This window comes from Mytilus californianus, unplaced genomic scaffold (genome assembly GCF_021869535.1).
Source record: "Mytilus californianus isolate M0D057914Y unplaced genomic scaffold, xbMytCali1.0.p SCAF_1, whole genome shotgun sequence".
NCBI lineage: Eukaryota > Metazoa > Mollusca > Bivalvia > Mytilida > Mytilidae > Mytilus > Mytilus californianus.
In genome coordinates, this window is record NW_026262581.1 from 130,425,150 (window position 1) to 130,441,973 (window position 16,824).

The 16,824-nt window shown below is 30.6% G+C and overlaps 1 protein-coding gene across 1 annotated transcript; it reads right to left on the bottom strand.

Moving 5' to 3' along the window:
• Positions 1-364: 364 nt before the first annotated feature.
• LOC127739029 (transcription factor glial cells missing-like) lies at positions 365-4,330 on the bottom strand. The gene is made up of 6 exons (XM_052250591.1): positions 4,235-4,330; positions 3,538-3,787; positions 2,943-3,160; positions 2,625-2,691; positions 1,973-2,140; positions 365-426 (listed from the first exon to the last, which is right to left on the bottom strand). The coding sequence occupies exons 1-6, from the start codon at positions 4,328-4,330 to the stop codon at positions 365-367; spliced, it is 861 nt and encodes a 286-aa protein (XP_052106551.1).
• Between the last annotated feature and the right edge of the window lie 12,494 nt (positions 4,331-16,824).

Genomic DNA, 16,824 nt, shown 5'->3' on the forward strand with positions numbered 1-16,824 from the left:
ACTATTAAAATATATCAAGTATCAACATCAAAATAATGTCATGTCTGTAAAATAGTCCTGGCTGGCGTGCTTTGAATACAATAAAGTTCCAAAGTTTCAAGATCTCTTGAAAAAAGTTATTTCTGTAAAATTATTTTAAATCATTATTTCTTTGGTGCCATGGATGTTATCTTCACAGACTATCAATCTACAAGAGTTGATATTAGACCCAGTGTTAGTATTTAAGATTACATATATACTTGTTTTTTTTTCCTTCTTTATGAACGTTCATAGCCAAACTGAAGAACACTAAAGGATAAATAAAAAGGATTTTGTTATCGTGCAACGGAAAGATAACATTTGGGGATCTGATATATATGCATTTTCAGGGTTGTATTCTTTCCCCTGTTGTAAAGAATATTGGTAATGCCCTGACCACCATTTTTCCTAAAGGAAAGAAAAAGATAAGACCATATATAAATGTGCCCTATGCTATCTGAATATTACCGAAAAATGTTTACATAATGAAAACTATTATTTAAAGCTTAGAAATAACCACAAAAGATCAATACAGAAAATGAAAAAAAAAACAATAAATTATTTGATAACTAAGCATATCTAAATTACATAAAAAATGCAAGTGCGCAACTTCAACCAAGCTGTAACAATTATAGGTACAGTAACTGAATTGTCAACAGAAGTACTGAAACTGCAAAAAAACAAACGAAGAAATATGTTCTTTGAGATAATCCATGACATAGTCATTATTTATTGGAAAAGGCAATAACTTTTGGTTTGTAAAATCGTATACGCTCAAAACATATACCACGTTAATCCATCAAAAAAGCTAAAATTTTCCAGAGAGATAAAACCTCGGAAATGATTTCGTTTCTTGAAAAATACTGACCAAACATTTCGGTTTTTTTTTATCGAAACATGACTTATAAATATAGTTCCTTTGGCACTTGGTTCTTTGCATTGAATTTATATCTTAGTTTGGATAGCATACTATAATATCCTATTCATGGGAATATTACCTGTAAGATAAACAAAAATAAAGTTGAGGAAAACCATTAAAAATATTTAAAGAATTTATTTCTTGAATATAAGGCACTGTAATTAGGATAAAACAATAAAACAAATAATTATTTATAAGTAAATGTAATGTTAATACTATGGTTACAGTTACAGTACTGTTTTAGAGCACAGTTACAGGAACACACTTCGCCGTGATGTCGCATTTGTGAGCCTTCACATTGTTTTGGAGGATCTATAGATCTATAAAAACTAGTTGGCATCTGTATACCATCTAGTGTAATGGGAGACGGATCTTCGTTTCTCCTTTTACAACCGATATCTGATGACTTAAATTGAGATTGGTTGATATTTGTGAAGGATCCTTGTCTCTGTCGTGACCTAATTGGCTTTAACTCTGCATACTGTGGTGTTGTTATTTGTGGAGAAGTGTTCATGGGATATGTAGCTGAATCTGAAATACATCGGGGAATTAAAGACTGGAATAAATCAGGGTCTAGTATGTCGCCATAGCTACCACTGTAGTCAAGCCCATTTAAAATGTCGTCACCACAAAAATCGTCTGTCGACGAACTCAAAATACTTGAAAAATTATCTTTTGTGTCCATGTCTACGCAACTATCACGCAATTCGGATTTAATTTTCATTGAATTTTCTATTTTTTGCTGCTCATCCCCAAAATAATTAGGATAAACTGATCTTTCATCTGGGACACAGTCATGAACTTTGAAAACTCGTAAATTTGCAGATGAGTTTCTATAAGAGTCGTCAGTTGAGACAGAATTTCCAAAATTGTTTTGTTGGAAAATGATGTTCATTTTTGGAAACATGTTTGAAACACTATCACAAGGATACTTTTGGTTGTTAAACTGAGGATGAATGCCAACGTTGTGAATCTGGTCTGAACATGTTAAATGATCCACATTACTAAAGCTGTCGTTAAAAAAGGCGGTTTGACCTTCTGCAGAACCAACAGATGATGATCGTTGCCAAGGCGATGGTGTTGCCTCATATATTTGTGGTGTCCATGGATTCGGTCGTCTGGGGACTGTAGCAGGATTATAGGTATATCCAACAGACTTGCATGTACATTCAAATGGAGGACAAGAACAAACACATTCGGAGTCTAAAACAGAAGAATAACACTGTATATTATCAATGGTGTTGAGTTTCAAATAGTAGTTCATATCATAAAAAAGAAAATGATATCAACAGATGTGGTGAATTTATTAGTTTTGAATGGTACAGAAGACTTACATTTGTATCTACATCAATTGAATGACAAAATGTAAAGAAAAGGGCGCCTCTGACTACTTAATTGGCTTTGCATCTATTACTGCTAAGAATAAATAAAAGGACAGCAACCCATCGACATATAGAGGGCAACATACAGTCTTCAACAAAATACAGGTGTCTATACAATTTATTTCAGAATATTCTATTACATAAAATATCATAGCCTTGTCTTAAAGTCTTTTTTTCAAGCTGTTTGGTGTTATTAGGTGTTTAAATCTTTTGGTACCGAGACAAATCTAAAGAATTTATTTCAAAAACAATATCATACCTGAAAATGTCATTTGATTCTATTCAGTAATTATAAACATACTTACATGGTACTGTTTTCTTATGTCTTTCTGATGGTAATTTTCTATTTCTTCTCTCATTCAAAAGATTTGTCTGAAAAATAAAAATCCAGGTTTAATCTTGGCAATTTATTAAACCACATTTTCTTTGTAGTGGCTATTTACATTTTTCTTAAAGATTTGCATGTGCAAGACTATTATCAACAAACTTTATTTACAAATAGTTGATCTTTGACAACAACGCTAAAATCTTGTGCAATTAGGTATTAGTTTAGATAAATCTCAATTATCTATATTCAAAGATAACGAAAGAAAAATGAAAAATCAAATTCGAAGGTTACTTACAATCATAACTTTGTGTTGCTGTCTTGTCATTTTTTGGTGTCGTCTCGAAAGAGATGAAGCTTTGACTTCCGGTTGAGGGTGATCATGGACACCTTTTGCTTGGAAGTATATTGCCCCATGGACGTGTCTCCAAAAGTGTGTGACTGGGTATCCACAGTGACCTTTGCATGACAGTAACTCTAAACGACCTTTACAGTTTACATTTGGACACGGTTTCCCTAAAAGAACAATAACACATATATCATGATGTTTTCAATGTGGTATGACTAATAGTTGTAGTTTGTGAAGTTGTGACCTCAAAAATTAATATTGTTGTATATAGATGATTTACAAAACTTGTATAGTTGGTGCATTATCCATTCCCAGTGACATTAATAACGATAACCATCCAAATGTGTCACATTCACCTTTAAATACATAAAATAGCGCACCTTTTAGCTATAGTGTACAGTCTAAGATCGTGACAAAACTTTTGTTTTCAGTGTTGTCTATGTGTTTAAAACACGTGGTAATGTCTTTTGCCGTGTTTTCATTAGATAATAAAGCATATATAATTCAAACTTTTAATACTGGGATATTCGACAATTTAATATACCTATTTGTTTTCTTCTTGCTTTATCACATATAGCGGGACGTAGATTTATTTTGGCTCCATTTTCCAATGTACAATCATGACTACAGACGTAAACTCCAAGACATGATTTCTTTAGGATATGCGCATTATGATTGTTGGTATTGCGCATGGCCCAACCACTAACGTGACGTCTTGCATCTTCCACTTCGACATTGTAGACGTAGCGACAGTTTTCTGCTGGCCATTCAGTAAACATATCAAAAGTTTCAACCTTTTAAAACAAAGAAAATTAAACATATAGTACGCATTCTAATATATTTAGTTATATGATGTATAATTATACCACTAACCCCTCCAGTCATGCCTGAATTGGATATATCGAATAATGTTTCTAGATGTCTTTTGATTACTTGGGTCGTTGGAGTGCTTTCTGGTTAACATAAACCTCACATCTCTTTTTATTCGTTTTGGATAAGAAACTTCTTATCTTACAATGTATTTGTTTTTCTCATATGCTCATAATTGAATTCTAAAGAAAATGCACTGTGTTTTAATACCACAGACGCGGTTAACTTTATTCTTATGTCTCACTAGGACATCTCCTTAGTAATCAAACATCCTCAATTGAATATGGATATATTCAAATTTGATAGTGTCATGAAGTATATAAAAAATATTTATAATGACCTATTCCCTGAAGGTAATAAAATAAACTTACAAGTGGTAAGGCATTATCATTGATGTCCCATTTATGTTTTTGTTCCTCGCGAGATTTGATTGAAGGTAGGAAAGTTGGCTCTTCTGTTAATGTCATTTCAACCTGAAAAACAGGAAATTGTCTTAGAATTGTCACTTGTCTTCTAATTGCTATAAAATAAATTCACATATTTGCACATTTCATATTGTTTCTGCATCAATAATTCAAAGTTGTTAAGATCATTTTTATTTTTTAGGAACAAGACGCTATGTTATGGACGTGCAACCTGTTTCAAATGACCCTAACAAATTTCATAGTATTTAGAATTTAGAGCAAAGGATGGATGACCACACTACATGCGGCCATTGTTAATTTCATTTGACGTTTTTTCTAATGAATATATCACAATGTATATTAACTTTCCTAGCAGTCATTAGAATAGGTATTGTCACTTGAATTAACGAATTGAATAAATCAAAAAAATAACACGTGTTTGGGATATTTATGATGTCCAAGTTAACAATCAGTTTGGTCTTTGACTGTATTAAACACAGTCTCCATATAAACCGATGGTGTAGTTATGTCGTTTTACGTATTCAAATACAAATGACTATTCATATCAACAATATGTGTTAGGGGACGTTTATCGACGAACGCCTAGTTCGGTAGCAGAATTACCTGTCGTGTGTCCTACCAATTTAATTACCAATGATTATTATAAGGGTGATATCATCATCAGACATCATTTTCAACAAATTATTTTCACATTTGATATGATAGCAATGTGTGTCCATATGTTCATCTCATAAATGACATTTTTCTTTGAATTTTATATAACATAGTTTTTACCTACGTGAGTGAGTAATAATAAATAAAGTAATTCGATCAACAAGCCCCCTGACACGAGGGGATGTGTACACTGTAAGTTAGAATATGATAATTTATAAACGACATATCGATACAGCTTGGAATATCAAACATACGATTGTAGGAACAGTGAACAATGAGTTAACAAATATATATCATATCATTCGTGTTAGGAAGAAGAACATAAGCAACCATATGTGTTATGTTAAAAAACAATTATTATACATTTGATGGTACCTTGTGCGCTAGAACATTTGTAATACCTGATAGACAATAATGTGTTATATTTGTATGAACATATTTCTGAAATGATCTTCATCCGGTATACTCCAGCTCCAGAATAAAAGTTCGAATAGCCAAACACAAAAAAAAACTATTGTGAGCATATACATCAAAAGTACATAAAAAGAACAACTAAAACAGACCAAGGTCAAATTATTCCGAGGAATTTACCTACTAGTATTTAACTATTACCTTAGTTTTAGCACACATTGGCAAACATTGGTAAAAGACATCTAATATAATTAGACTTTTCCTCTGAATATCAATGTGTTTTACTTTTAAGATATTAGATGAAAAATGGAAAGACATGTAAATCTCAACATGACTGCCAATACGCCGTTTTGCTCCACCATGCCAAAAAATATTGATTTGATTCCTTTGCATACAACACGTCTTTCTAGAATCATCTTTATCTGATAAGCTTGTGACTAGAAGTTTGGATAACCAAACATAAAATAAAAAAACGAATAAGAGAATAATAAAGCAAAAGAACAGTCAAACTCGTCGTATGTCAACATTGCAATAGTCAAAATCGTCTTATGTCAACATTACCCGAGAGAGTTGCGTCATTCGTTTTAGCATGAACCATATTTTATCAAATAACAATCTATGAACTCTTCACTGACTGCACGTAACTATTATTGTGACTACTCCGTGGATACTGCTTTTATTTTTTTCCCCAGTTTCTTAGGTTAATATTTTTTTACTTAAATAAACTAATGTGCCAACTTCTTTGTGGCAAGGTAGATTAGGAATTCTTTTGGCCATTCTAATTAGATCTTATATCTTTATTTCAATTCTGCATCTTAGATTATCCACAGTAAGGCTATGAGCGTTTCTTAGAAGTTTATTTCCTGGAAAGTGTTTGAAAAGGGAAGGGAAGGGAAGGGATTTCTATTTTAAGTATTCGAATTTAAAGCTTTTTTATATTCGTAAATAAAAAATGTAAACATATGAATCACTACAGTAAAATTTTCGATTCTACAATAACTTAATCAAAACCATAAGCAATTTGCTTATTACCCGAAAATTACTGATCTCATATTTTGTACCTTCTAATTACTTCTTTTTTATTTCATTTAATAAACAAAAATTGATATGCTTTGCGCGTTTCTTATTCGTGACTTCGGTAAATTTTCGGTATTTCATTTCCTTCTACAAAACAGCTGTTAAGAATAAAGATTAGCATATGCAACGTGGATTACTGGGACCGTATTACTAAATGTTGGTAATTTTTACGGTATTAGGCTTTATAAACTAAAATAAAACTCAGTCTCCTATTAAATCCAAACTTATTATCAATGCATTTCTAATTTTAGGTTGTTGGATAAAACGTTTGAGCATCATTTTCATATATTCTATTTTACACACTCAGTTTGGCATTAAATTTAAAATGTACTGATATTTATAGCTATCATATAACCTCGTGTGGTTTATATCTGTAAGCAGTAATATAATTCGAATTTTGTATCAATTTTACTGTATATTTACTCATTCAAATGAATGGATCATTAATTAGAACGCAAGAATTTTATAAAATATAAATTTCACATACACCAAGCCTTAAAAGTGTTATAATGATTTATACATTAGCGTATTTGCCGGGAAAAAATATATCTATATTATTTCATGCATAAGTAAAATTAATTAATTTTCTAGTTGTCTTATTGGAAATCATATCACGCCATCTTATTTTCATATATTATATATAATGCAATCAAATTCAAAGTTTGCATACTAACCTTACTGGAAAGTAAACCAACGAACAGACAATTAGCTAACTCATTTTAAAATGATCACTTACCCTTGGAGAATTATAGCAATTTTCCAGTCATTGAACAAATATTCGATAAAATAAAGTGATGCTGGTGACAATCTCAAAATCTTATAAAACACCCAAGAATAAATTAGCCAATCAGATCTTTCTGTTGCAGCAGAAATCCCACCTGTTTTGTCGTCTGTCAATAAACTTAAAATTATTTCATAAAGTCATTTTAATGTCATAAATTTAGCCAATCAGAAGAGGATTAAATTCAATTTGGATCATTAATTTTCAAGAAAATGTGTTGAATATTAAGAAATCAAAGCTCAGAGGTATCTTAAATCCGACAAAATTAGGAAAATTAGTCCGACAAAAATATGATTTGTAAGGTATAAGACACTGCGAGTTGTAAAAAATGATATAAAATATTTCAAATTAGAACAAAGCAAAACTTTTGTGCAGTTGTTACTGGAATATGATTTTTATTCAAAATCTGTTTATGTTTACTATCATCTTACTGTAGAAGGTTTTTATTTAGGTCTATTTTCTCATATCTAATAAAATGATAACATTAATATAACTAAAATATGTTTTAATATAATCTTCCATTTCTATAGCTTTTTTGGGTTTTACATTTCATTTGAAGAAATAATTGTATATATGCTATATAATTCATTAAATAGTGCCTTGAATTAAAACTTCTTGCCCATCCGAGATACTATTTATACATGATAAGTAAAAAGATTGCAAGAAAGTATTTTTTTCTGTTTTTTGTTTGCTTGTTTTTTTTTATTTTTTTAAGATTACAAGACTAGTCGTCGGAGGCAAAAATGAACATGTCTATGACGTCTTTTGTTTTGAAATTTTGAATAAGTGATCCCGGGTGTTTATGCATTTTAAAACTACAGATTAAGAAGAAAAAATGTAGAGTATGCAACGAGACAATAACAAAACTATCTCGGTAACCTTATAAATTTGAAATTAAAAGATACATGCAGGTAATCATAGCTTATAGTTTATTTTCAATTCTTTTCAGGTAATTAAGACATCTTTGTCGCGGAGTGTTCTTTTTATTTTTCCTCCCAATGTTTCAAATGATATTCCAAGTTGTAGACAAAGTAAACTTATTTTGATATGATATATATGATCATATATACCCTCACTAACCAAAGTTTGTTTTTTTGTGTTTTCTTTCTTCATTATGATATATTAACTAATATAAATAACATGAAGGACAGTCAGACATTTAGTTATGTCTCAATACTTGACAGTAAAACATTTGGTGTAAGCCCATTGGTAAAATATTGTAATGTTAAATATTTCTTTTTAATCGCTATTTGTCAATTTGCTGAGGTGGAAAAAAAAACTTTTTATATATTTGTACTGGGAAAAAGAAGTGAATTTTCTTTAAAAAACTATTGACGATCCATTGTGACCGATTTTGTGCTTGTGTTTTTTGGAAAGTATATGTACTATGTTTAATTGAGCTTTCAAGTCAAAACTTTCTGCTTTCATCATTATTTGTATTTTAGTAAGCATATTTCAGTTTGTTTAATATTAAAATTTTCCATAAACTAATAGTTAAATAAAATGTGTTATCTTTTACGTCCTATGTTGTTTTTTTTTACAAAAAAATCTTGTAAATTATTTATGAAAATATAATGGCTTACGTTTATCATATTAATCATACCAGCATGGTGTCATCAATGTATTCAAACAGAGTGTTCATTTAATTTTTAATAAGTATTTAATAATTCAACACGAGAACGATGCAGATGAAACTTAGTCAGAATCATATCTTAGAAGGTATCTTGATTTTCTAATGATTAATATGACAGTGGACAACATGTTGGTGAGCACACTTTCTTCGTGCTAGTTCATTTAAGGTCAATCTTAGAATGTAACATGAAGATTATAATGTTTTAATTGGTTTTACTCTTTCTAAAAGACTGCTGAAGGGGTACCTTATTAATATGTATAGTTTAATTATTGTTAATCAACAAAGAATATATATGTACATTCATTTTTATTTCATTTACAAACATGAGAGGATCTATTTATGGTCTTTAAAAATTTCCTGTAAAATATAAAAAGATGAAATGTGGCATACGTAATAGCTCAATAAATCATTTATCAATAATTCAAAAAAAGTTTACACAAATATCTGTAAGAAAAAAGCGTGTATCATCGAAAACCCGGTCAGAGAGAATATACAAGAAAGTAGTACATTTTATAACAAAATAGTTCCTACGCATAGCTGTAGCTTTGTCAATTAATCAAAAAGTCAATAAGTAAAATATTATGGTATTTTTGGTTTGAAATAGAAGCTTAAGGACTTGGTATCACTGTAAAAGTTTCTTTTCAAAAATGAAAACAAAATATAAAATTTGTGTATTTTCTTGTTTGTTTACGTTCTGTTCTTCCTTTTATTAAGTTAAAATGGATACTGAATTTGTCTTTTTTAAACAAAGCTATATAACCTTGTGCATATTAAACATGTTAACATCGAATTTCTACAGATTTTTGATAGAGAATTTTATCACGATTGTGCAGCGGTATTGTGTCTTCCTTTGTCCAATATGGTTGTAAAATAGCAGGAACACTGCAATAGTTCATTATCTTAAATAAAGTTTTTATGAGGGAAAGGAGTGACATGTTAGTTGAAAAAAAAATCAAAGGTACTTTATTTCAATTAGATTTGACTTAACGTACCAAACTTAATAAATATTCAGTTTCCTCATTCATTGAGGTGTTATTATTCGTATACGTTAGCTAAATATATATAATTTATTTTCAGGGTAATTGTTTTTGTTCAGTAAAATACATTGATAAAAAAACAATGAGCACTCTTCGACGAAGTAAACATTTAGATAAATATGACACAATTAACATTAATACGGTGTTAGAAAGTAGATGTGGATACTAAAAAGTTCCATAGATCTGTTGGAGTGCATACAAACTCGTTCCTTGTGCAGTAGTAGATATTAGTTTATCTCTCTGTACCCTTTACACTTGTAGTCCACATTCTAATTTCAAGTAAAGATTGAAAAATTTAGTCCATTTTTGTTTCATAAAAAAATGACCAACGAAGAAACAGATAAAATGTTTTAAAGAAGGATCAAATCATTCTTTGTACAACACCACTTTGATTCAAACAAAAAGATTCTTCGTGCTAACTTATTCATTTATTCATACCAGGATGACTTTATATATAGGAGATTCTCAAGATGAATGAAAAAAAGCTAGCATCATCCTTTAACGTTCCGTTATGTAGATTATGTCTTTCCACTTTATAATAAGTTTGGTGACTATGTTAAACACATATCTTTACTTGCATCTAGAGATTATCGAGAGAAATTTCTAATGACGATCGGTTGAGAATTAACATTTAAATCAAAATAAGTGATTTCAGCCTTCCAATAGTATTATGAACTTCCCATTTCTATGAAGCAACATTCCAGATCTCCTTTATATGGAGTATAAATCTCCAAGTGGAAACGATACGGTCACCTTGGTATCTCTGTCCCTTTTTTAAACACTTACGGAACAATCTTTTTGAGTTTGTGTACATAAAATTCTTCCTTCTTGCAACTGTTCAAATAAATGTATCCAATCCTTTAATATTTAAGCTAAAACAAGATAAAGGGTAGAAGAAATAAGTTTTATCACTGAATATGCATATAAAAGAGTTTTAATATGCGGATCCTTCAAAACATATATACTGTATACAAGTAGGGAATCAAAGGGAAAACAAAAAGATAAAAGCCTAGTTTCGAAAAAAAAACTATTATGTCATAAATGCCGAAAGAATGTTCAAATAGATCTGTAATATATTCACAGTTATATGGAGATTAGAATAAATCTTCAGATAAAAAGTCAATAAACTGATAGAAAAAACAGACTAAAATATTGTTTTGGACAAAACTAGATTTTCCGATAAAGTTTAAAGATATAAACTCATGATATTCAAATACAGAAGAATTAGAAAGACGAGAAAAGACTGTTAAGAAAGGAACAATCTTCCTGACCTTCTGTCATTTTATATAACGGAACAGAAAGTGCAAATCAAACATATTATTTTGTAATTGATCCAACTTTAATCGTTTAACTTTAATGCCCGCATGCTGAGATACAGATTGATAACACAGCTTAACATTTTGTTTTACACATACCCGCAACTTTATGTCAGATGAAATATTTTGTCTTTTTCTGGTAGTTGATTAGATGAACAAAAATTGGAAACTTCTGGTACCCTATAAATTATGATTTATGTCAAAATACTAAACGTCGGGCTATCAAGAATGGGTCTTAATCACTTGACAGCCAATGACAATTAAATCAATCTGTTTTTTAAATAAATGGTTGATTTTCGTGAGAAGAACAAAAAATATGATTTCTGTTTCCATCGATGACCTCTTACCCGAATGACCAGGGTTGTGTAAATACTACCCATCCAAGGTCTATAATTAATTATATTTGTCTATTATCTGCAAGGTGCAATTAAAATGTTCCATTTCTTAGCAGTTTCAAAGAGTTCTGAAATTGACCAACGGCAAAGGCGATCTTGACAAATTTATTTTATTCAAATTACACTGTCTTCACTTCATGCTTGACAGAAGTTGATAGAAACTACCGTTTTCCTCGCTTTCAGTAAATTGATACTTAAATATAAAAAGTTATTTGCTATTGTAGTAATGCACATCATTATTCCATTTTATGTTCTGTACTTAAAATTCGACTGGTAGCACAAATAGTTTATACTATTGTTATTTTTCTAAACATTGCCACGTGCCAGTTATCATTAACGTAGAGAGACTGATGACAACCTGCCACACTCCGAAAGTAAGACAGCTTGGTCATCTCACCTGGTATGAAACATTATTATTATTATAACATTTTAAGCACTTTACAAATTTTGTCAGTTTACAACAAATGATTCAGATATAAATTTCAAATTATGTAATTCTTGATTGTTTTTATGGTTGCTCACGTGCAGTTTTCATTAGTAATAAAAACTAAAAGACAATGTAAAATACATTTGACAATTTAATTTATTTTGCATTTATGTGAATTGATATGAAAACGTTTGAGGTGACCTTACCTAATGAATTTTTAAAATCGAAATCGTGTTCATATTTGAATTTTTAAAATCAAATAAATATGGAACGTTTCATGCACATCGTTCAAATAATTACGTTATTGATGGACGTTTCAAGATGAGTGATGATAAGAAGTGCTTCGTTTTAAGGAAACATATGATAACAGTTTTATTTTTAAAAGTACATTTTCTACATTGATTCAACCTAGTCTATAAAAAAGAGCGGAATAGTTTGAAATAACCAGAACAACACATCCTAACATAACTTTTAATCATCTCTCTAAATTATTTAACCGTCAGCAGTAGAATAAAAAGATGATGTTTAGCTGCACTGCAATATATTCTTAAGTTACTATTTAAATTAATTAATAAACTCAATTGGAAATATAAAAATGTTTTACAATAGATGAATTTGCTGTAATGGTTTATGGTTATATATTTATTCTGTAAAGATTGGCTCCTTATTTTATATCTATATTGTACACTTAATTAATGTTGTTTTATATATAATTGAGAGATCGTACTTAAATAAAATATTGAAATTAATTGAAAACAGTAATGCAAGATTTCAGGGCATCAAGCAAGTGATAGGGATTAACGTGGCTTCAATGTCAATTTCAAAACAAACAGAAAGAAGACTACAGTAATTTAAAACCCACAAATATGAATGTTTATATGTTAATATTATAGATGTAAATGTTATTTATGGAAGTTGTGTCAATCAGCTGTCAAAATTAATGGAAATTCTATAATAATCACAGAATGGCATGTATGTATGGAACTGACCATTGACCAAAACTACTCGAGAAACACCAATGACCAGTGGTCATCCTGTGCAATAATGAAAACTACTTGAGATATTTCCAATTTTGATTCCATGTGATTTAATTTGTGGCCGTTAGATACTTGAAGTATCGGATAGTGTTTAGAATAACAATAAGTGGCGTAAAGGTTATTACAGTAACAATGGTGAAGTATAAAGCCGTGTCATTTCACATCACCAGAGGTCCATAACTCTATAATTGTATCTTTTATCAACATGTGTTAGCCTTCTTTGATATGGCATTTATTTTTTGTAATTTGAGGTCATGTCGATCTATACTTCATGTGCTTTATTTGTTTTCAGTAGTGTCTTAAGTAAATTAATGCAAATTTAAGAATTTATATGTTAATAATGCTAAAAAGATTACAAATATTAATTTTACGGATAAAAGTGGCAATATGTCCAGTGATTACACTGAATATGTTAACAGGTTTAACGATAGTACGGACATGATATAGATGAATATGAAATAACATTTTTATAGATACCATTTATATTTAAATGGAAAAAGAGATAGAATTTATGAATAAAATGCTGTCAGAGACAAAACATGGTACTCAAAAGTTTTGGATTACTTCATGCTGAGGTATAAAAGCAATATGAGCTTGAATAAAATAACCATTTAAGGTAATCTTTGCTTGAGGGAGATACAACCTTGGTTTTCAAACCATATATATGCAAACTTTAATGAAGACCTCTCAGATTTTATTTTTGAATAGCATGGTTACATGTTCATTTTATGAATTGAATATCCGGAAGCCAATCAAAAATAATAGTATCGATGTAACTTATCAATCAAGCAGATGTTTTTTGTCAGTGTTGTAGCATTCAAACAACAGCCGATTTGTGTAAAAAAAAAATTTAGCTAAATTTTTAGCTAAAGGAATCTTCGACTCCTGGGTTCATTGATCTTAATGTCTAATGAATTAAATGAGCACGGCTGTATTTTCATATCTTTTGACGCAACATTACCGGTCAATTTCCATGTCTTATCAACGGCAGTATGTTTGAAGGATGGCCATAAATACTGTGGCGACTGTGACTGAAGCTTAGATTTCATGATGTCAATCGAATTAATGCTGATAATCTTGTTATGGATTTTTTTTCATTGCTGATCATATCTAAATTCAAATTTAAGGTTATTCTGTACTAGTCTAGAAGTTTATACGCCACCAAGAAAATTCAAATCACAAAGCTAACGCTATCTTTGGATATTTTATCCGTTTATTTGTTGTTGTTGTTGACATTTTACAGTTGCAAAACTGACATTTTAAAAATGAAAATCGTTTTATAAGAACCGATGTCTTCTTCCAATTCTTAATGTTCTGATACCCTGGTGTATTGTAACGGTGTCTCCGTTTTCAAGTAGTTTTATCAGAACAATTGTATTGTCAAAATTACTGATGTAGTTTTGATTGCTTTCTTGTAGATTTGCCTCAAGTCATCTTTCAAAAACATTTGATTTTTTTAACAATGCACAGAATAATTATTGTAACTTTATAGTACAATTAATACTTCTTTCGGAATTTCTTTTATGTTTAACGAGCTTGATCTCGCTTTTGGAATTTTTTATTTAACAAACAAAAAGGGGAATATATATATATTGTGGAAATTCAAGTAATTAAACAATTGTGTTCATTAAAAAATTACAAGAATATGGAATATAATTATATGATTATAAATATATAAGATTAAGAGCAGCAGATGCTGAACCAGTGATGAGTCAAGTTCTTTATTTGATTTGAGTTTTGTTTAAATTGGTCACAATCAATAAGAAATTTAACAATAAAATTGAGGGATAGTCCCGTAATAAGAATGCGTCAACAATGATATACATACACGAAAAAACCCACACACATATACCAAAAATGTTAGAATACCCTATCGGCATATTGGTCAAATGCAGAAATCTTTAAAAAGTCATTTATTAAAAAAAAATAATAATAAAGAGGAAAGAAATAATCGAATAGAACCGACAAAAGTTAAAGTGCGAAAATGTATTTTATCAACGAAGGAACAAGATAAAACTTTTATTTCCGGATAAAAATAAAATTAATATCATCCTCTTTATCGACAATATTTAATTTGATGATTAGTGTCATATTGAAGGATCACTGAAGATTTATAAATGTCTGACTGCCACCCGTTAACGTCATCTTCATCAATTTCGATATTTTTTTTTTAATTTATAACCATATTAATTGATTGCAACTTATCTTATCAATTGTTAAGTTGTTAAATGGAATATACATTTTTTAAGAAATACGTCATTAATCCGTGCGAATACAATTTCAAGAATAAATCGAAATGGGTTTTGCTCATTGGTGAAGGTTGTACGAGGAACTGTAGTTGCTTACTTCTGCATCATTTAGTGTCTGGTGGAAATTTCTCTCATAAGCAATCATACCACATCTTGTTTTTTTTTTAATTCTGATATTGAGATTCAAGAATTCAAATAAAGAAATATATCTAGACGAACAAACAAGAGAAAATAAGACGCCATGGAACAATTAAAACAAATCGAATAAAATCAGACAACAACATGGCCACAAAGAAAGAAAAACGACGATAAATAAACCAACAGACCACAAAAAATTTCACAGAAAACTAACGATTTAGAGACCCCTTAATAACTGGGGAGATCTCTTGCACGTCTGATGAAGGGGATACAGTTCCTGCTCCACCAGTGCCACATGAGACGCAACTCATTGAAAGAAAAACAAATTATCGATAAGTTGCATTCGGTGATGTCACAATAGAGGAACAGAGAACGGGATTGTGGTTACGACAAGAAGAACATATTCGGGGTCATACGTAACACTTCGTAAACTTTGGATTGTGTGGACTCTAGAAGGAAGCTTTTGGAATTCGAAAAACTATCTACAGAAGTCACTGATTCTGTCTTTCTTGACACGTGTGAACCGTTGCAGAGAGGCAATCACTCACACAAGTGCTGTCAAGGATTCTATCAATAACGATACCACTACACTTAGGTATGACATACGTCTTTGCAAAATTAAAACTTTATTGGTTTTCTCGATCGTCATCTTATTATTCGTTTTTATAAAAAGAGAGGCGAAAGATACCAAAGGGACATTCAAACTCATAAGTCGAAAATAAACTGACAACGCCATGGCAAAAAAAAAGACCAATAGAAAAACAACAGTATACAAAACACAACATAGAATAATAAAGATTGAGCAACACGAACCCCACCAAAACCCGGGGTGATCTCAGAAACTCCGGTAGGGTAAGCGTTGCTCATGAAAGGACAAATCCAGTGATAAGTCTAATTCGGTCGGTCACAGTCGGGGTAAAGGAGGACGGGATGGTGGTTACAAGTCAGGAATATGACAGTTGTTTTCCATTCTTTTGGTGTGTTTTAGCTTTTGATTTTGCCATTAGATAAGGAACTTTCCTTTTGAATTTTTCTTGGAGTTCGGTCATTTGGTTATTTTACTATTTACGACGATTGGAACATATCCGTCATCATCTGTGAAACAGATATTCCATAACGGTCAACTATCTCTTGATGGCGTCCGTATAAGCTTCTACCAGTTTTGAGGCCATAAGTGGTTTTAGTCCGATAGGTGAAATATTTGTTATCTTTACGTTCACTTGGAGAGGAACAGTTTTCATAATAATGCTACCCAACCCAGTTTGAATTGCATATGGAGCTATGGATGGTACTAGGCGTTGGTCAAAGATGTGGTATGCCTCTTCCAATAAGAGTAGAATTTGGCATTGTTCTTTAATCGTTGGAATGCTTCTTCTGGGTT

Excerpts from the sequence above, each read along its gene's own strand:
- LOC127739029 (XM_052250591.1), bottom strand. The coding sequence starts at position 4,330 with ATGACATTAACAGAAGAGCCAACTTTCCTACCTTCAATCAAATCTCGC. Across the intron at positions 2,141-2,624 it reads ACATAAGAAAACAGTACCAT|ACTCCGAATGTGTTTGTTCT; the intron begins GTAAGTATGTTT and ends CTTCTGTTTTAG. Across the intron at positions 427-1,972 it reads ATCTGTTGGTTCTGCAGAAG|GAAAAATGGTGGTCAGGGCA; the intron begins GTCAAACCGCCT and ends TCTTTCCTTTAG.